The following is a 17,657-nucleotide window of genomic DNA, read 5'->3' as shown; positions in this document are numbered from 1 at the left end:
GGTGTTCTTTTGATGCAACTCAGCTTTCTTTCTCCTCCAAACACGACAAGTTGAGTTTTTACCAAAAAGTTCTAGTTTTGGTTTCATCTGACCATATGACATTCTCCCAATCCTCTTCTGGATCATCCAAATGCTCTCTAGCAAACTTCAGACGGGTCTGGACATGTACTGGCTTAAGCAGGGGGACACGTCTGGCACTGCAGGATTTGAGTCCCTGGCGGCGTAGTGTGTTACTGATGGAAGCCTTTGTTACTTTGGTCCCAGCTCTCTGCAGGTCATTCACTAGGTCCCCCCGTGTGGTTCTGGGATGTTTGCTCACCGTTCTTGTGATCATTTTGACACCACGGGGTGAGATCTTGCGTGGAGCCCCAGATCGAGGGAGATTATCAGTGGTCTTGCATGTCTTCCATTTTCTAATAATTGCTCCCACAGTTGATTTCTTCACAACAAGCTGCTTACCTATTGCAGATTCAGTCTTCCCAGCCTGGTGCAGGTCTACAATTTTGTTTCTGGTGTCCTTTGACAGCTCTTTGGTCTTGGCCATAGTGGAGTTTGGAGTGTGACTGTTTGAGGTTGTGGACAGGTGTCTTTTATACTGACAACGAGTTCAAACAGGTGCCATTAATACAGGTAACGAGTGGAAGACAGAGGAGCCTCTTAAAGAAAAAGTTACAGGTCTGTGAAAGCCAGAAATCTTGCTTGTTTGTAGGTGACCAAATACTTATTTTACCGAGGAATTTACCAATTCATTCATTAAAAATCCTACAATGTGATTTCCTGGATTCTTTCCCCCCATTCTGTCTCTCATAGTCGAAGTGTACCTATGATGAAAATTACAGGCCTCTCTCATCTTTTTAAGTGGGAGAACTTGCACAATTGGTGGCTGACTAAATACTTTTTTGCCCCACAGTATATATATCTCACTCAACATCCACTGATACTCAGTGCACTGAGCTTCAGTGGTACTTTATTATCCACCGACGCTGCATTGCTGAGGTAAAATGGGAAGTGGGGGAGTAATGAGCTTAAAAACTAGACTGTAATGTTAACATATAAAACGTTGGATATAGAGATGCACTGATGGATTGGTCACTTTTCAGCTTGAAAAACTGCCGATCCATTGGTCACACGATCCACGGTCACAACTGTGACCGGCCGATCAAGCTGAAAAGCCGAAAACTGAGCTGAAAATGTCTATATTTTCTGATTCTGTGCACCCACGATACTGTGCTCATGTACTCATAAAATGCTCCAATATTAAACCCAATACGAACCTCGTGTGACGTAGTTGCATAGTTGATGCTCAAAAAGGAGAGAAAGAAAATGACAGCTATTTATTGGATAAATATTCCATCACCTGACAAGACTCCGATTGTGATGAAAAGTTTGACTCTTTTTAGAGACTTGGTTCTGGACGAGTCACTCAGTTAAACCAGTCGTTCCATTTGATTGTTGGTTTAATGCAATGTGAGAGAAGGAGGACTTCCAGTGAACGAGAGTCAGAAGAGAAATTTATTGTTATTAATTTTTTGTTGCAATGATTGCAATTTATTTTGGAATGCAAATACCATATAAATATAATAGAAAGGTATATTTGCACTTTAAAGTGAAAGAGACTTGGATTTGAAGTTTGAACTGAACATTTCCATGTTAGTAAACATGTTGTGTCCAACTTGGTGACATTTTATTGCAACTCAGTTCCATGTTGTAATTAAATGTATTGGAACTCGGGGACAGTTTCATGTTCTATTATTGTTCCATACTGAATAGTGAACAATAATAAATACACAGTGTCCAAATCAGCAATCTCACTATTGTGGTAACTGAAAATTGCCGTGGAAGTGAGTATGTGCAGCTGTCCTGTCAGGTGAGCGTGATTAGATCACACAATGTATTTGTTATTGATGTACAGATGATAAACCCAATGAGACCAAATGAAGAATTAAGAAAATGTATTAATCTGATCACAGATATGAACTCAAAATTATTGTAAGACAATGTCAATGTTATTTAATAGTCAATGTTTTATTATGAACATCCAATTGAATGAAAATCAGAATCGGCCAAAATCGGAATCAGCAGGTCAGGTCCCGAGATTCCATGTTACACAATTGTAGTACTCAAAATCTTTTCCCAAGGTTGGCAGGTCTGTTTCACTCATCTTTCTGTGTCTGTTTGTCAGTGTTGCCTCCAGAGCTCCAGCAGCTCTCTGTCTGTAAAGAGGAGCTTCCCCCTGAGCAGCAGGAGTGGAGCCCCAGTCTGGTCCAGGAGGGGCTAGGGCCCCCACACATTAAAAAGGAAGAGGAGGAGTTCCCTGTCAAGACTGAACATGATGTAGAGTGCGCTCAGTGGTCCCAGCTTGATCAAAACCAAACTGAGGTGAAGAGAGAGGCAGAACCTGTTGCCTGCACCTCAACTGAACAGATGGAAACAGAAGCTGATGGAGAGGACTGTGGAGTGTCAGAAGCAGCCAGTAGCTCAGATCCAGCTGCTGCTTTAGAACCAGCTGGTGCTGAGCAGCTCTTCTCTTCACACTCTTCTCAAACTGACACTGAAGACAGTGATGAAGATTGGAAGGAGACCAGACAACCTCAGTCAGGTAAGTTTTTATTTTTTATCCTACCAAGATATTGACCAGATGAATGTCAACAGGTAATAACTTCATCAATTGTTGATTCCTCTCTTAACAAAAACAAGCAAAATTATACGAGCACTACAGATATTCACAATGCTAATCAAACTTTATTGACATTTATAGTTTGTTCAAATCATTGAGTGTTTATTAAAACCTTGTGGTATAGAAAGAGGTTTACCTCTGCTTTCTACTGCAACTGCCCCTTCACACCGTCTGTAGAAGCTGGACTTTGCCAAGAACCTCACCACCTTCTTTGTTGTCTTGGGCCTTGGACAGGCCACAGCTGCCACTGTGTTTTCCAGCCGTGGGCCCAAGTGGTACCCTAGATACCACACCTTCCTCCACCCAACCACACCCTTCTTGGGCTGACTGTTGCACCGCGAGAGATGTCTGTCACAATTAGAATTTTGGGATCTCCGGCCCTAACTTATCTATCTCAACCACTGTTGTCACCAAGGTACTGGAATCTCCTCCCTCCAGGCTTTTATGAGGTTGTAGATGTGTGCCCCCCCCACCCCCCCAACATGCCTCCTACTTGCTTTGTTCTTAAGCAGTTTACAGCTGGATGATGGAGTAATATGAGGACCTTCTCTCCTCCTGAGCACCCCTAGTGTACAGGAACCTCTTTGGTCACTTGATACGAGGCCAACTAAGAGCTAAAATCAGCACAGGTACTTTTGCTCGGCTCAGTTGGCAAAACAAAGCAGGTTCACAGGTCCCAGCACAGCACGGTGGTACGGCACAAGAACAGTCGACCATCTTTCTGCCATGACCTACCTTCCTTTGTAATCTACTCTCTTTTCTTTCTCTCCCTCTGTTCTTCCAGCAGTGAAGACTCATGGGTTTTCCTGTCCAAAGTACATTAAGAGGAGTCACAGCGAGCTTGACGTCAGACAGCTGAGAAGTGGAGAGATCAGAGCAGAGAGTCTCCTCCCCTCTGCAGCCTCTCAGCCAACAGGAACCTCTGGAACCACCAGGAAACAGAAGGACACACCAAGGCATTGTTGTAACCAGTGCAACAAAAGTTTCCTTAACTTGGGTCATCTCAATAGACATCAGCGTATCCATACAAGCAATAAATTGTACTGCTGTAAAATATGTGGGAAGAGATTCAATCAATCAGAAACTCTTAAGGCACATGAACGTATTCACACGGGTGATAAACCGTACCACTGTAACCAGTGTGACAAAAGTTTCCTTAACTCGGGTCATCTCTATAGACATCAGCGTATTCATACTGGAGAGAAACTGTACCGCTGTGAACTGTGTGGGAACAGATTCAGTCAATCAGAAACTCTTAAGGCACATCAACGTGTTCACACAGGTGACAAACCGCACCGCTGTGACCAGTGTGGGAAGAGGTTTAGTACAAGAGGTCATCTCAAAATACATCAGAGTATTCATACTGGAGAGAAACTGTACCACTGTAACCTGTGTGGGAAGATGTTTACTACAAATGGTTATCTCAAAAAACATCAGTGTAGTCATACCGGGAAGAAACCGTACCACTGTGACCAGTGTGGAAAGATGTTTAGTACAAGCGGTAGTCTCAAAATACATCAGAGCATTCATACAGGTAATAAACAGTTCCACTGTGACCAGTGTGGGAAGATGTTTAATACAAGTAGTTATCTCAAAAGACACCAGAGTATTCATACAGGTTATAAACCGTACCACTGTGACCAGTGTGGGAAGATGTTTAAAAGAAGTAGTCATCTCAAAAGACATCAACGTATTCACACTGGCAATAAATTGTTTCCTCATCTTACATGAAGGGACGTCGTATCCAAACTTAAGTCAAGTGCTTGGGTCTCCACAGTAGATCAGGGCCTGTTCTCACATATCTGAGAATCTCTGCTAGGAATTGCATTGAAATGTTTACTAGGAGTAACAATACTACTTCAGAATTGGCCACACGCTAGTAGAGAAGCTTCCTACTCTCATTTCAGAGGTGTAGGACTTGGAGTTGCAGTTTTACAGTCTGTCAACAGTGGTGAGATGCAAAATGCAAACACTGTAGTCCATTTCAAAGGCTTTTTGTAATCTTTTAAGTATTCTTATGTAATGCATTATGTATGTATGTATGTATGTATCCTAATATGCTGACAACTATGACATCTACAACTCCAGGGAAATTTAATTGCATCCAGCGAATTGACCTAATGCGTTTAATGCTCAATGTTATTTTTTCTTTTCTGCATTACTTCACATTGAGTGTTTAAATACCTGTAAAGTGAAAATAAATTGTGTTCTGAGTTTGTCACGTCACAAAAAATGGGTGATATCAACCACCCAGCCAAATTTCAATGATTAAGAAAGAATTGCCAAGTATATAAAATTAGGTTTCAAAATCGTGAAAAAAAAAAAGGCAGTAAATACTCTGCTCTAAGATGCTGGGGGCGTGTCCACTTGGCATGAGTTCAGTCTCCCTGGAAACACCTTTTACGCCAGGTGATTTTTCCCAAAACAGCGTTTGATCTAAAACTGTAAGCTGTCATTATAGCATTATATATTTTAGTCGCGTTTTTAGATTTTCATTACAAATTAGGTTAATCACAGTTTTCTGACGTGTAAAATGCAGAATGGGATGTTGAGGGGTTCAGGGTCTCTCTGTTATGAGTTATTTTTCCATCACTGATCCTCTCAAAATCTACAGTGAGAGAAAATGCAGATGATCAATGCTCATGAAAAATATTGCTTTACACCCAAGTGATGTCTAAATGCTATGGGGAATATGTTTTGTTTTGGGATATTCCAGCTCCTCTTTATCAGGGGATCTTATATTCCTGCACTCAACTGGCACAACTGTTTTAGTCGTTATTTCTGTTTTTCTAGCTCGTAAAAGGACCATTTGTGTGAACACTAAATGTTTGCCTTCCCAGCACCGATCGTGTTGTTTTTCTTTGTTAAAACAGTTCTCAATTGTTACTGAATGCAACAGCGAATCACATGGCTAGTGTCAGAGTAAGCCAACCTTTTCTCTGTATATAAACTGGCTCCTTCAAATGTGAAGCTAGAGTGATCAGATTAATGTTTTGAAGTACATCTGTAGCTTTCTCTTTATTCTGCTGAATAAATATCTATAATACTCTCTTTGTTTCTTGTAGAATTCTCCAACAATCTGGCAACTAGGATTAGACTCTCTGCTTAGCAATTTTGGACCTCTTGATGTCCAGGTTGTGTGCACAACTGCAGTCAGGGACCGACCGTAAGACGTCCGAGAAGGAGTCGTCTGGATGTAACAGCAGATCCAGCAGAGACAACACACAATCCCGAACAAAATAATGGTGAGGAATTTGCTATCTAAGCTTTGAGTGAACTTAGATATTGTGCAGATCAGGGAAGATTGAAGGAAATAGCGTTGCGTAAACTTAAAAATTGCCCGCCCCCTTAGAGAAATCCCCCCCCAGACAGATGTGTCGCCAGCTGCGTGCTGCTCAGGCTAGGAAGGGCAGTGGATATGTCCGTCTGGAGGCAATGAATGAAGTGGTCAAATTGGCATCGATCAAGAGAGATTGTGTTTTATGTTTGTGTTTTTTTGATTTTGATTGTGTTAGTCAATGAAAAAGTCGACATTATTGAATACATAATTAGTAAACTATGGGTATAAATATTACTCTTGACTCCTCTGAATCAAAGCATTGAGGGCGAGAAAGCAGAATAGTATTCTTGTTCCCTCTGAAGCAAAGTGTTGAGGGTAGGTGAGAAACATCCGGACACAGGTTTGGAAATAGACAACACTCCTCTGATTAAAAAAAAAATACTTATAAAATGAATAATATACATATAGATATATCTATCTATAGATATATTTGAAATGTGTATTGGATTTTTTTTTTTTGGTACTGGTAGACAGTCCAGTTGTGCTGCTTACCTTCCAACTAGTTTTAGTAAGTTTTGAATAGTTAGGGAGAGCACAGAGTTCAAAGGTCCATTGTGTGGTTGGCTTTTGTTTTTACTCTTTTTGCAGTGATAAACTTCACATTATTCCTGGGTTATCTTATTGGTGTCTGGGGCTTGTGACTGCCTGGCCAATAGATCACTTTGGAACGCATAGATGAAATTAGTTGGGAGCAATTTTATTAGTGTCTTGGGGTATACTAGCTACCTGGCTGATACAAATCTAGATGAAAAGAGCGAAGTGTGTGTGTGTGTGTGTGTGTGTGTGTCAATAAACGCGAGATGTGTGTTGTACATAACAAACTAGCTTCAAACCTGGGTCCCTGGTGAAACAGTATCATTATAATCGAAAATATCTTGTGGGATTGCTGGAAAGGATATTGCAGGGCTTTAAATTAGTTTGACAAAAGTATAGCAAGGTGAGAGAGAGCTGTCAAGTTAGTTGATAGACAAAGGATTATAGAAGATGATGTGAAATAATGAAAGTGGGAAAGTTAGCACATGATACATTTGGGATTCTTTGTTTAGGATAGAACTTGGAGCAAAGAGAGTTAACGTCATGTTAGCAAGATATCAGTCCAGCAGAGGAAGCTGCAGGACTGAATGATTTAACTAATAGTTAAATGGTTCCCTTTTGTGACAATGATTAACTAGTGGTGTTTAGCAGACTTAATGAAAATCAAATTGAATTTAAGTGCCAGTGAATAGCAGTAGTCTATACTAAGGTAGTATGAATGGATATTGAACAGTTTGAACTGTTGGATTGTGTTCAGAAAGATGATTGTGATATCGATCATAGTAGTGTGTTGAGTTGTAGCAGATATTAAGTTGCTGGAGAAAAGTGTTGGTTCAATCGTGCAACTTTGGTGAAGGTGATAAGTATGATGAGTGTTTTTTTTCAGAACTGCAGTTTTTGCTTTGTTAATAGATTTTATTGCAAAGCAGTCCAAATTGATCAAACTAAATTGATCAATTAACGGAGAGCAGATATGATGCATAACAGCAGCAGAAATGCATTTGGTTTTAGTTTATAAAGTTTGAGTTATTTATTTTCTCTTTTTGAGTTTATTGTTTTGTGTTCTTGTGTCAAAGTGATCTGCTGGTTGAGATAAGATAATCCTTCGTCTTTCCCAAAGTGCGGTAGTTTGCAGTGTTACAGCAGTAATGGATTGGCACAATAGCATGAAGCATAAGTAAATTGGTAATTCTAAATTTGAGGATACGATACATAAGTAAACAGTATAGATTATACATTATACATTAAATAGTAATATTGCACAAGTGAATTGTCAGTTTTGGTGTGATATACAGTAGTGTTTGTGTGTTCAAATCCTTACCGGTTACTTTTTCGGTAACGCTGGTAATTGTTTAAGTGATCTCGACTTGACATTGAATGTGCTAGCTGTTGATATACAGTATTAAACTTAGCAATTAGGTTAACAAAGAGGGATAATTGTTTTGTTTTGTACACTAGAGGTAACGGAATGTGTACGTTCGTTTACTAAAAATGTAAACATTAAAATAAATGTGAAATTCGTCTGCCGTTTCAATGGCTTTTAATTTAAGCATGTCAAATTTTAAGTTTTAATTTGAAAATACCATGTGAATTGATGAATTTCGTAACTGTGTATTGATAGATATTAACCAACCCGTCTATTCAGTGTTTTATTTACGCAGCTTTTAAGCATTTGAACAGGAATCCACTGGGCTGCAGTTTGACTTTTGACCAGTGTAGATATGACTGTGTCTGATTGGGGAAACCTGAAGAATTGCCAACAGGAATGATCAAAAAAATTGCTCTGCAATTAAGTAAGGCCATAACATGTCCAGCATTTAAAGGTCCTTGTAAATTATTGATATTAATGCTATTCGTGTTTTCCTGATTGCAAATATTATTATTTAATAGGCTCAATTGGAACTATTGTGAAACTAAATGCATGCAAGCATATAAATGGAAAGACCTTGATTGAATTAAGCTCTATACCTCATATTGAGCGCCATCGTTAAATTATTGTCAGATATTATAGAGTGCACTGTAGAACCAGAATCAATTTGATTTGTTTTTAAATATGACATTCTTCTAAATGTTCATAGTTGTTGAAGCAATGTTCAGAAGTTGAGTGAATGATAACTGTGTTATCACTTAGAGAGATTGTTGTCAGAGAACCCTGGAGGGGTTATATCTTTATTCCACTGCCTGTTACTGTGGGCGACCTCTCCTTTTATCTTCTGACAATGTCTGCAACAAACACATTAAGCACCCAAGGCCCAAAGGACATTCCTATCCTGCTGGTATTCTGCTGGTAGACACTCTACTCCGAGAAGGTCTGTGAAGACCTTGTGTACAGAGATCCAGCTTGGCCAACATCAGGCTGAATAACTTGGGACATTTCTGAACAATGAATAAAGTTCTGGTGTGTGAAATTAAATGCAAGCATTGACTTCTGCTGCTCCTCCTCTCCACCAACAAACATGAAGTGTTTTGCCTCCAAGTACAGCAAACGCACATTTGAAGACCCTAACCAACTATGCTCCTCTGGACCCGCATTCGGTGATCACACTGCATTAGACAAAACATCAAACTGAATGACTGCATGTCTGAATGTTTTTCTGCTCCAACTGGGACTAAGTTTTAGTTAATCTTCTCAGTTTGAATGCTGGCTATGTTATTGTCATATATCAATTTTAAGTAAAGCTATTAACTTGATTGGAAATGCCAAATAACCTATACATTTTCCCTTTGATGTGACTTATAGTTGAATACTCCCTGGCTAATAGTAAGCTTAACACATAATTCATTCATGATTTTTTTAGAAGTTACATGACACAAATTGACCATGAGATAATGGATAGTTATCAAATGTTAAATGTTCTGTTCGCTTGATGACTGCTGAGATCTTATTGCTTGTTGTTTGCAGTTTTTAGTTGTACAATTAAGGGTTTAAGTAAAGATTATATAAATAAATTAGGAAAATAGTATTGAACGCTAAATTTTAAAATGTTTTGGTATGTGAATCACATTATTTATTTTTTTTGTCCTTACCCTCTCTAGTTGCTTAACGTATTGGGGAAGTCATGTGGAGCCTCCGGTAATGTTTTTTTGGCCACATTAGAGATATTGGTTTTGGCTGATTTTGAGTTTACTAATGGCAGCACATTAATTTGAATGTTGATGGTTTATTGATCTGCTTGTGTCGTGGATACACAGGACTTCCTAAAATTCTAAGAATAAGATGGTCACATAGTTTATTTTTTTCCCTTATAACTCCAGCTGGCACAAACAAACGTTTACTATTTGAGTTATGCCATTTATTTTATCTTATTTATTTTCTCCTCAGGGTCACACCCTGGCCTTTCTGGGCTGTTGTGGTTATTGTTGTTTTTGGATCGTGGCATGAGGCCAAGCTTGCCCAGCCATTAGACGCGAGAACGTTTTTGTTGCTTTGAAACACCTGCTCTATGTTGGGTTTTCTGGATTACTTTAACTGAGGGAGATGGTTTATGTCACTGTGTTGCAATCTTATGGAGATGAATTACAGGATTTGTCTGTTAATAAAGGGATTTGTCTGTTGCATACTATGTTTGTAAACTTGGTGCTGGGGTTATTTGGTTGAGCAAATAGGCTAATTTCTCTCCAGCAACACCTCTCCATCATCAACATGTGCAACTTTCACTTAGCTCATGTCACTTTGAGGTGGTTCACCGTTCTTACTCCAACTTCACTCCTTCCCTCTTACGGAGATCCACTGCTTGGCAGTGATAGCCGTTGTGGCTTTGCTAGTGGGAGTGGGAGATACAGCCTGAGAGTGGGGAGACTGCACATTATTTACAATGTGTGCAGGGATAATGTGTTTTTAATGTGACACAATAACAATTTAGGATTGTTCAGTTCCTTTTCTTTGGCGTCAGAGCTCGTAGCCCTGACGCAGCACTCTGATGACGTAGCTGTGTGTATATAATACCATGTATTGTTTTCTGAGACTTGGTGTCATCAGGGATTTGTCAAAGATTCCAAACATTTATTTCTCACATTCATATTGTGCTGTACTGCATGGAGGGAAACAATTTCTGGCAAACTCCAGAGAATGTGCTGAGCAGAGAAGAAAATACATTTGAATAAAATCAAATAAAAATGTAAATAACTATAAAGGGGGATGGTAGCTCAGGCGGTAGAGCTGGTGGTCTAGTGATCTAAAGGTTGCTGGTTCAATCCCAGGCTCCTCCTGCTAGCATGCTGTAGTGTCCTTGAGCAAGACACTTAGCTCCTGATGGCTGCGTCCGTCGGTGTTTGAACAATTGTAAGTCGCTTTGGATAAAAGCGTCTGCTAAATGACTAAATGTAAATGTAAATAAAAAGGTAAATCCTATGAAACATACAGCACTAAAAAAAATAACTATCTATCTATCCATCCATCCATCTATCGATCTATATATATAAGTGATGTAACGGATTGTAGCCTGTCACCCGCGGATCAATTGTAAAATGTGACATTGTGAAATACAGTTTAACTGCTGCTGTTACTTTTTAAAGTAATAATTCTATAAATCTGGAAGCCAGGTTGCAGTGAAAAGAGACAAGAGAGATGCTGCTGTGTTTTACTCTGAAGGGCAATGATTGGTTCATAGGAGTGTCTCGAGTCCGTGAATCGATTTAAATGAGAGATTGATTTTGAACCTTGAAATCACAATCAGGTTCACGATTTTCCCATAACATTGTGGGTAATATTTCCCGACATAAATGTGATCTCTGTTACATATGCTTAATATAATGTTATCTGAAAATAAACTGTGTTCTGTATCTTGAAAAGAAGCCTGAGCCGCTGGAGCCAGAGCTCAGCTGGAGTGCTGCTTATGTGTTATATTAATTTAAATAAAAAGTGTGCTCAGATTCAATAAAATGATATATTTTACAATATGTCCAGTTGACTTGTCCCCTTAAGAGGGCAGGACGAAGACCGGTACATGCTCCTTAAAAGTAGTTAACCTTATGGATACAATTTGGATTGTGATATCGAAGACGAGATAATAATATTAATTATGGAAACTTTTGCGGCGGATGTGGACCAAAGGCATCATTGTATCATCCTGGAAAAGAGCCGAGGGCTGCTTCGTACCAAAAGAACTTGACTCCGCCGAAATTGGCCAGTTCCTTACAATTTCTCTCCTGAGTGTCAAAGCCAAGATCTTCTTCTCTGTTCTTGCCAAAAGGATGACCAACTACATGGTTAAAAACAAGTAAATCGACACAGCAGTCCCTGACTTCTCTGGGTGCCTGGAACACACAGGTTTCCTCAACCAGCTAATCCGCGAGGCCAAGAAGAGCGAAGGCAACCTGACAGTAGTCTGGCTCGACCTGGCCAATGCATATGGATCAATCCCCAACAACCTCATCACCACAGCAATGGAGCACTACCATATCCCCAATCACATCAGAGGAGTGATCACCAACCACTTTGGAGGATTCAAGTTACGGTTCAAAGCTGCCCATTTCACAACCGAGTGGCAGGACTTGGAAAAGGGAATGGTAAGGGGTTGCATCATCTCCCCCATCCTGTCCATCATGGGAATGAACCTGCTTATAACAGCAGCGGGGAGGGAATCCAGAGGGCCGATGATGGAGTCTGGCACCCGCCAACCTCCAATAAGAGGCTTTATGGATGACCTAACAATAACAACAGCATCCTATGTACAAGCAAGGTGGCTCCTAAAAGCGCTTGACGACATGGCAACATGGGCGAGAATGAAGTTCAAGCTACAGAAGTCAAGAAGCTTAGTGATCCAGCATGGCAGAGTTACCAGCAGGTTCCACCTTCAAGTCCAAGGGGAGATTATCCCAACAATAGAGGACAATCCTATAAAGTTCTTAGGGAAGTGGTACAATGCCTCTCTCACTGACAGAGGCAGTGTATCAAAGACAGAGAAGCAGGCTGACGATTGGATGAGAAAGATCGAGGGATCAGGCCTACCGGGAAAGTTCAAGGCCTGGCTCTTCCAGCATGGGTTGCTACCCAGACTCATGTGGCTACTGATAATTTATGGAGTGCCCATGATATCAGTGGAATGAGTTGAGAAGCGGGTGAACAAACACCTCCGCAGATGGCTCGGAATCACACCATGCTTCACGTCAGTAGGGGTATACATCAGTTCTGGGCAGCTCGAGCTGCCCCTCATCAGTGGTGGAAGAGTTCAAGGTGGCCAATGCAGGGCTGTGATGATGTTTATAGACTCCAGTGACGAGAAGGTCAGAGGTGCAGGCATCACTACAAGATCAGGACGTAAGTGGGCAGCTGACTCCTCAGTAGCACAAGCAGAGAGCATGCTGAAGTTGAAGGACATCATTGGAAACCCATGCACTGGAAGAAAAGGACTCGGAACCACCCATTTCCAGCAATGGGAGAAAGCGGACCCAAGGCAAAGGAGAGAACTTATCCAAGCTGAGGTTAGGCACCTGGAGGCAGAAAGGCGATTGTCCAGAGCCATGGAACTCAGATCACAAGGAGCCTTGACCAAGCGGGACCTGCCAAAGCGGAAGTTCTTGTGGCCTGAATTGTGGAGACTGGAGCCTTTCCGTATTTTTTTCCTGCTCCGATCAGTGTATGACACTCTCCCAACACCGGGAAACCTGCACAGGTGGCGGTTGAGTGAGGACCCCCTGTGCAAGTTATGTGGAGAGAGAGGCACAATGGCATACTGTTAGAAAAAATATTTTGCTAGTGCCCTGTTTTCTAATAAACAATGAAGAGGAAAAAGTTCTTGGTGAAAGTGAACTTATTATCTTGTACAAGGGCCAGTTGTACAAGGGTTGGATCAGAGATGTGCTTAAGAGCAGCTCTCTGGGATCAACAGTTTATTTTAGGGAGTCTGAAACTATATGGTCAGTTTGACATCACAGATTCCTACGTGTTCAAGATAAGGCAAACTCTGTGACGGGCGAAGGAGTGGATATTGTTCCCCCTTGTACAGTTTATCTCTTTAGATATTTCACAGTGCGTACTGTCTGTGAGAATTCACACTGTGTGCTGATGTGTGATTACATAGATTTAGATATATTGTTCCAAACACAAGATTATATGGTCATGGTTACATTACATAGCAAGGTAATTAATAAAATTCCTATCACGTACGTACGCCCCTCCATCCAGTTCATCAGAGTGGGAGAGAAACCACTGGCCTCTAAGAAGACCAGGACGAGCCTCCTGCAGGCAGCTCCATCATGGGAGATAAGGGTAGATGTGGGGTAGAAGTTACAATTTCCCCAGATCTTCCAAACAACCCTGAGACCAAACATGGTCATATGGTCGGGGAGGCAAAAAAGATCATCCTGATTGAATTGACGGTCCCGTGGGAAGACGGTTGCGTAGCGGCCTGGGAGAGGAAGAACACCAAATACCAGGACCTGGTCCAAGATTGCAGGAATAAGGGTGGCAGGCCACGGTATTTCCAGTAGAGGTTCGGCTGTAAAGGTTTCCCCGCATAGTCTGTGTGGAAGATGCTGACAGCCCTGGGAATAGCAGGAAGGGAGAGGAAGACTGCAGCTCGCAGGTTGGGGGAGGCAGCAGAAAAAACCTCTTGCTCTGGAATAGGCCGGAGTAGTTGAGCTAAAAGCTAGGAGAAGATTTGGCCACCACTGCCGACCCGCCAACCCGAGGACATTTTGGTTAAGGTTCGAAACGTCTGATTGAGGGTTGGTCACCACCTGATGACATCTTCTCCTGGCTGAAAGCTACAGTCACAAGAAGGTGACTGAAGGTGTTGGGATCTGAAAGCATCTTGATGTAACTAACAGTAAACTACATGATATTGTGATATTAGTAGAATTAGGAAAAACTGATTAGAGAAGAACGCACAGAGTGGACACGGACGCAGTGGGTGGAGGAGAAGACACATGAAGGAAGGGCCCTGGTCGGTCAGGATTTCCTTCGGAATCCAGACTCGGGAGATGACCTGATACTGCGTAGGGGAACTGCTTCAGGGTACCCGGGTGTATAATCTACTATGACTAACAAAACGATACCCACAGGCACTGCGGTCTAACGGCTCGATGAGGACCATACAGAGGCTTTCGAACCGGGCCTCAACTAGGGGCGGTACCACCGCCAGGCATTGCAGGGCCGGGTCGGGTTCGATCCTTTTGGGATACAGAGGAGAGTGAGACCCCAAGCCAGGGGCGGGGAATCGAACTGCCTGCAGCGGGTACGCCCCGTCCATCCAGGAGCTCCAGCTGGCAGCAGAGGAAGTCATGCTCGTCTTCCTGCTCTGCAAGCCGCTTCCGCAGCCAGCAGTTCGGCTGCGAAGCTGAGCCTTCCATCCGACACCTCTCCCCTCCTGAGTCCCGGTTCAGACACCACTTGTGGGATACATACATACATAATGCATTACATCAGAATACATAAAAAAAGAGTAGGCCCAGGCCCTGGGCCTGCTGATCCTCAGCATCGCAGTCTAGTTCTAGGGACGTGGAATGTCACCTCTCTGGCGGGGAAGGAGCCGGAGCTGGTGCGGGAAGTGGAGCGGTACCAACTGGATATAGTTGGGCTCACCTCTACACACAGCACTGGCTCTGGAACCAAACTCCTGGAGAGGGGCTGGACTCTCCTTTTTTGGAGTTGCCCAGGGTGAGAGGTGCCAGGCGGGTGTGGGGAAACTCACGAGCCCCCGGCTGAGTGCCGCTGTGTTGGAGTTCTCCCCAGTGAACGAGAGGGTGGCCTCTATGTGACTACAAGTTGCTAAGGTGAAAGCTCTGACTGTTGTGTGTGCTTATGCACCGAACACCAGTTCAGAGTATTCAGCCTTCTTGGAGTCTCTGGGTGGTATCCGGCAAGGGGCTCCTCCTAGGGACTCTATAGTTCTACTGGGAGACTTCAACGCTCACGTGGGCAACGATGGAGAAACCTGGAAGGGGGTGATTTGGAGGAACGGCCTGCCTGATCTGAATCAGAGTGGTGCTTCCAGGGTGGACACTCGGGTGAAGAGAGGAGCATAGCTGTCAACTGATCGGCACCTGGTGGTGAGTTAGATCAGATGGCGGGGGAGGCTGCCAGACAGACCTGGTAAACCCAAACGTGTAGTGAGGGTTAACCTGAAACACATGGTGGATGGCCCTGTCTGCGAGGTCTTCAACTCCCACCTCCAGAAGAATTTTTCACGCATCCCGGGGGAGGTTGGAGACATGGAATTTCGAGTGGGTCATGTTCAAAACCTCCATTGCAGAGGCTGCTGCTAGGAGCTTTGGTCGGAAAGCAGTATGTGCCTGTCGTGGTGGTAACCCAAGAACCCGTTGGTGGACACCAGCGGTGAAGAATGCCGTCAAGCTGAAGGAGGCCTTTCGGGCTTGGCTGGCCCAGGGGTCTCCTGAGGCAGCAGACAGGTACCGGCAGGCTAGAAGGGCTGCTGCTTCGGCGATCACTGAAGCAAAAACCCAGGTGTGGGAGGAGTTCAGGGAGGCTGTGGAGAAGGACTTTCGGTTGGCCTCAAGGAAGTTCTGGCAAACGGTTAGGTGACTCAGAAAGGGAAAGTAGGGCTTGGCTCAGGCTGTGTTCAGCCTGGGAGGAGAATTGCTGACCCGGACTGGGGATATTGTCTGGCGATGGAAAGAGCACTTTGAGGAACTCCTGAACCCGACCAATACGTCCTCAGGGGAAGAGGCAGAGCCTGAAGGCTCGGGGCAGGTCTCGTCTATTTGCCTGGCAAAGGTCTCTGAGGCAGTCAAAAAGCTCCTCGGGGGCAAGGCGCCGGGATGGATGAGATTTGCCCTGAGATGCTGACGGCTCTGGGCATTGTTGGGCTGTCCTGGCTGACACCTCTCTTCAGTGTCGTGTGGATGTCGGGTACAGTACCTGTGGAGTGGCAGACCTGGGTGGTGGTTCCCATTTTTAAAAAGGGGGACCGGAGGGCGTGCTCCAATTATAGGGTTATCACATTACTCAGCCTCCCCGGGAAAGTTTACTCCAGGATGCTGGAGGAGGCTCCAGTTGATTGTCGAACCTCAGATTCAGGAGGAGCAATGCGGATTCTGTCCCTGATGTGGAACAGTGGACCAGCTCTTTACCCTTGCAGGGTTGCTAGGGGGGGTCGTGGGAGTTTGCCCATCCAGTCTACATGTGTTTTGTGGACCTGGAGAAGGCTTTCGACCGTGTCCCTCGGGGGATCCTGTGGGGGGTACTGAGGGAGTATGCGGTACCAGGGGCCATTGGTACAAGCCATCCGGGCCTTGTACAACCAAAGTGAAAGCTGTGTTCTTATTCTCAGCACAAAGTCAAACACGTTCTCAGTGGGTGTTGTACTCCGCCAAGGTTGCCCCTTGTCCCCGATTCTGTTTTTGATATTCATGGACAGGATCTCAGCCAAGTGAGGAGAGCGTCCGGTTTGGGAACCTCAGAATTGCATCTCTGCTTTTTGCAGATGATGTGATTTTGTTGGCTTCATCAGACCGTGATCTCCAGCACGCACTGGGGCGGTTTGCAGCCGAGTGTGAAGCGGTCGGGATGAGAGTCAGCACCTCCAAGTCCGAGGCCATGGTTCTCTGCCGGAAAACTGTGGATTGCTCCCTCTATGTTGGGAGCAAGTTGCTGCCCCAAGTGAAGGAGTTCAAGTATATCGGGATCACGGACCACGGTTCACAAGTGAGGGGAAAATGAAGTGTGAGATGGACAGCGATTCAGTGCAGCGTCGGCAGTGATGCGGGCATTGTACCGCGACCCGGCCCCGGATAAGCGGAGGAAAATGGATGGATGGATGGATGGATATACATACGGTCAAACATACTGTTGCAGTGAAATGTCATGACACCCAGTGATTACGCATTTAGCATCCAAGACTGTTTTAAAACTCCAACTGCAAGTCCTACACCTCTGAAAATGAATAGTACCTCTGAAAAGCTTCTCAATGAACTTGTGCCCAACTCTGAAGTAGCATTGAGTTAATCTTTCAATACGATTCCTAGGAGAGATTCTCAGATGTTTGAGTACAGGCCCTGATCTACTGTGGAGACCCCAGCACTTGAGAGTTAACAGTTTGGATACAACAATGTCACTTCATGTAAGATGAGGAAGCGATTTACCACCTGTGTGAATACATTGTCTTTTGAAATGACTACTTCTTTAAACCTCTTACCACACTGGTC

At 43.5% G+C, this 17,657-nt stretch overlaps 1 protein-coding gene across 3 annotated transcripts in view; it reads left to right on the top strand.

The window, feature by feature from the left end:
* The window catches only part of LOC307243636 (uncharacterized protein), a 228,604-nt gene that overhangs the window by 206,880 nt on the left and 4,067 nt on the right, over positions 1-17,657 (top strand). For 2 of the 3 annotated variants that reach the window (XM_080018510.1, XM_080018511.1), the window contains exons 3-4: positions 2,183-2,599; positions 3,462-5,677. In XM_080018510.1, coding sequence (XP_079874636.1) covers positions 2,183-2,599; positions 3,462-4,408 — 1,364 coding nt within the window. In that variant the 3' untranslated portion in view covers positions 4,409-5,677. Of the gene's footprint in view, positions 1-2,182; positions 2,600-3,461; positions 5,678-17,657 lie in introns of those variants that run through there. The other variant, XM_080018512.1, reaches the window with a different exon arrangement.

Source organism: Zeus faber, assembly GCF_960531495.2.
Source record: "Zeus faber genome assembly, chromosome: 1".
NCBI lineage: Eukaryota > Metazoa > Chordata > Actinopteri > Zeiformes > Zeidae > Zeus > Zeus faber.
This window is presented reverse-complemented; position numbering and strand designations above follow the sequence as displayed.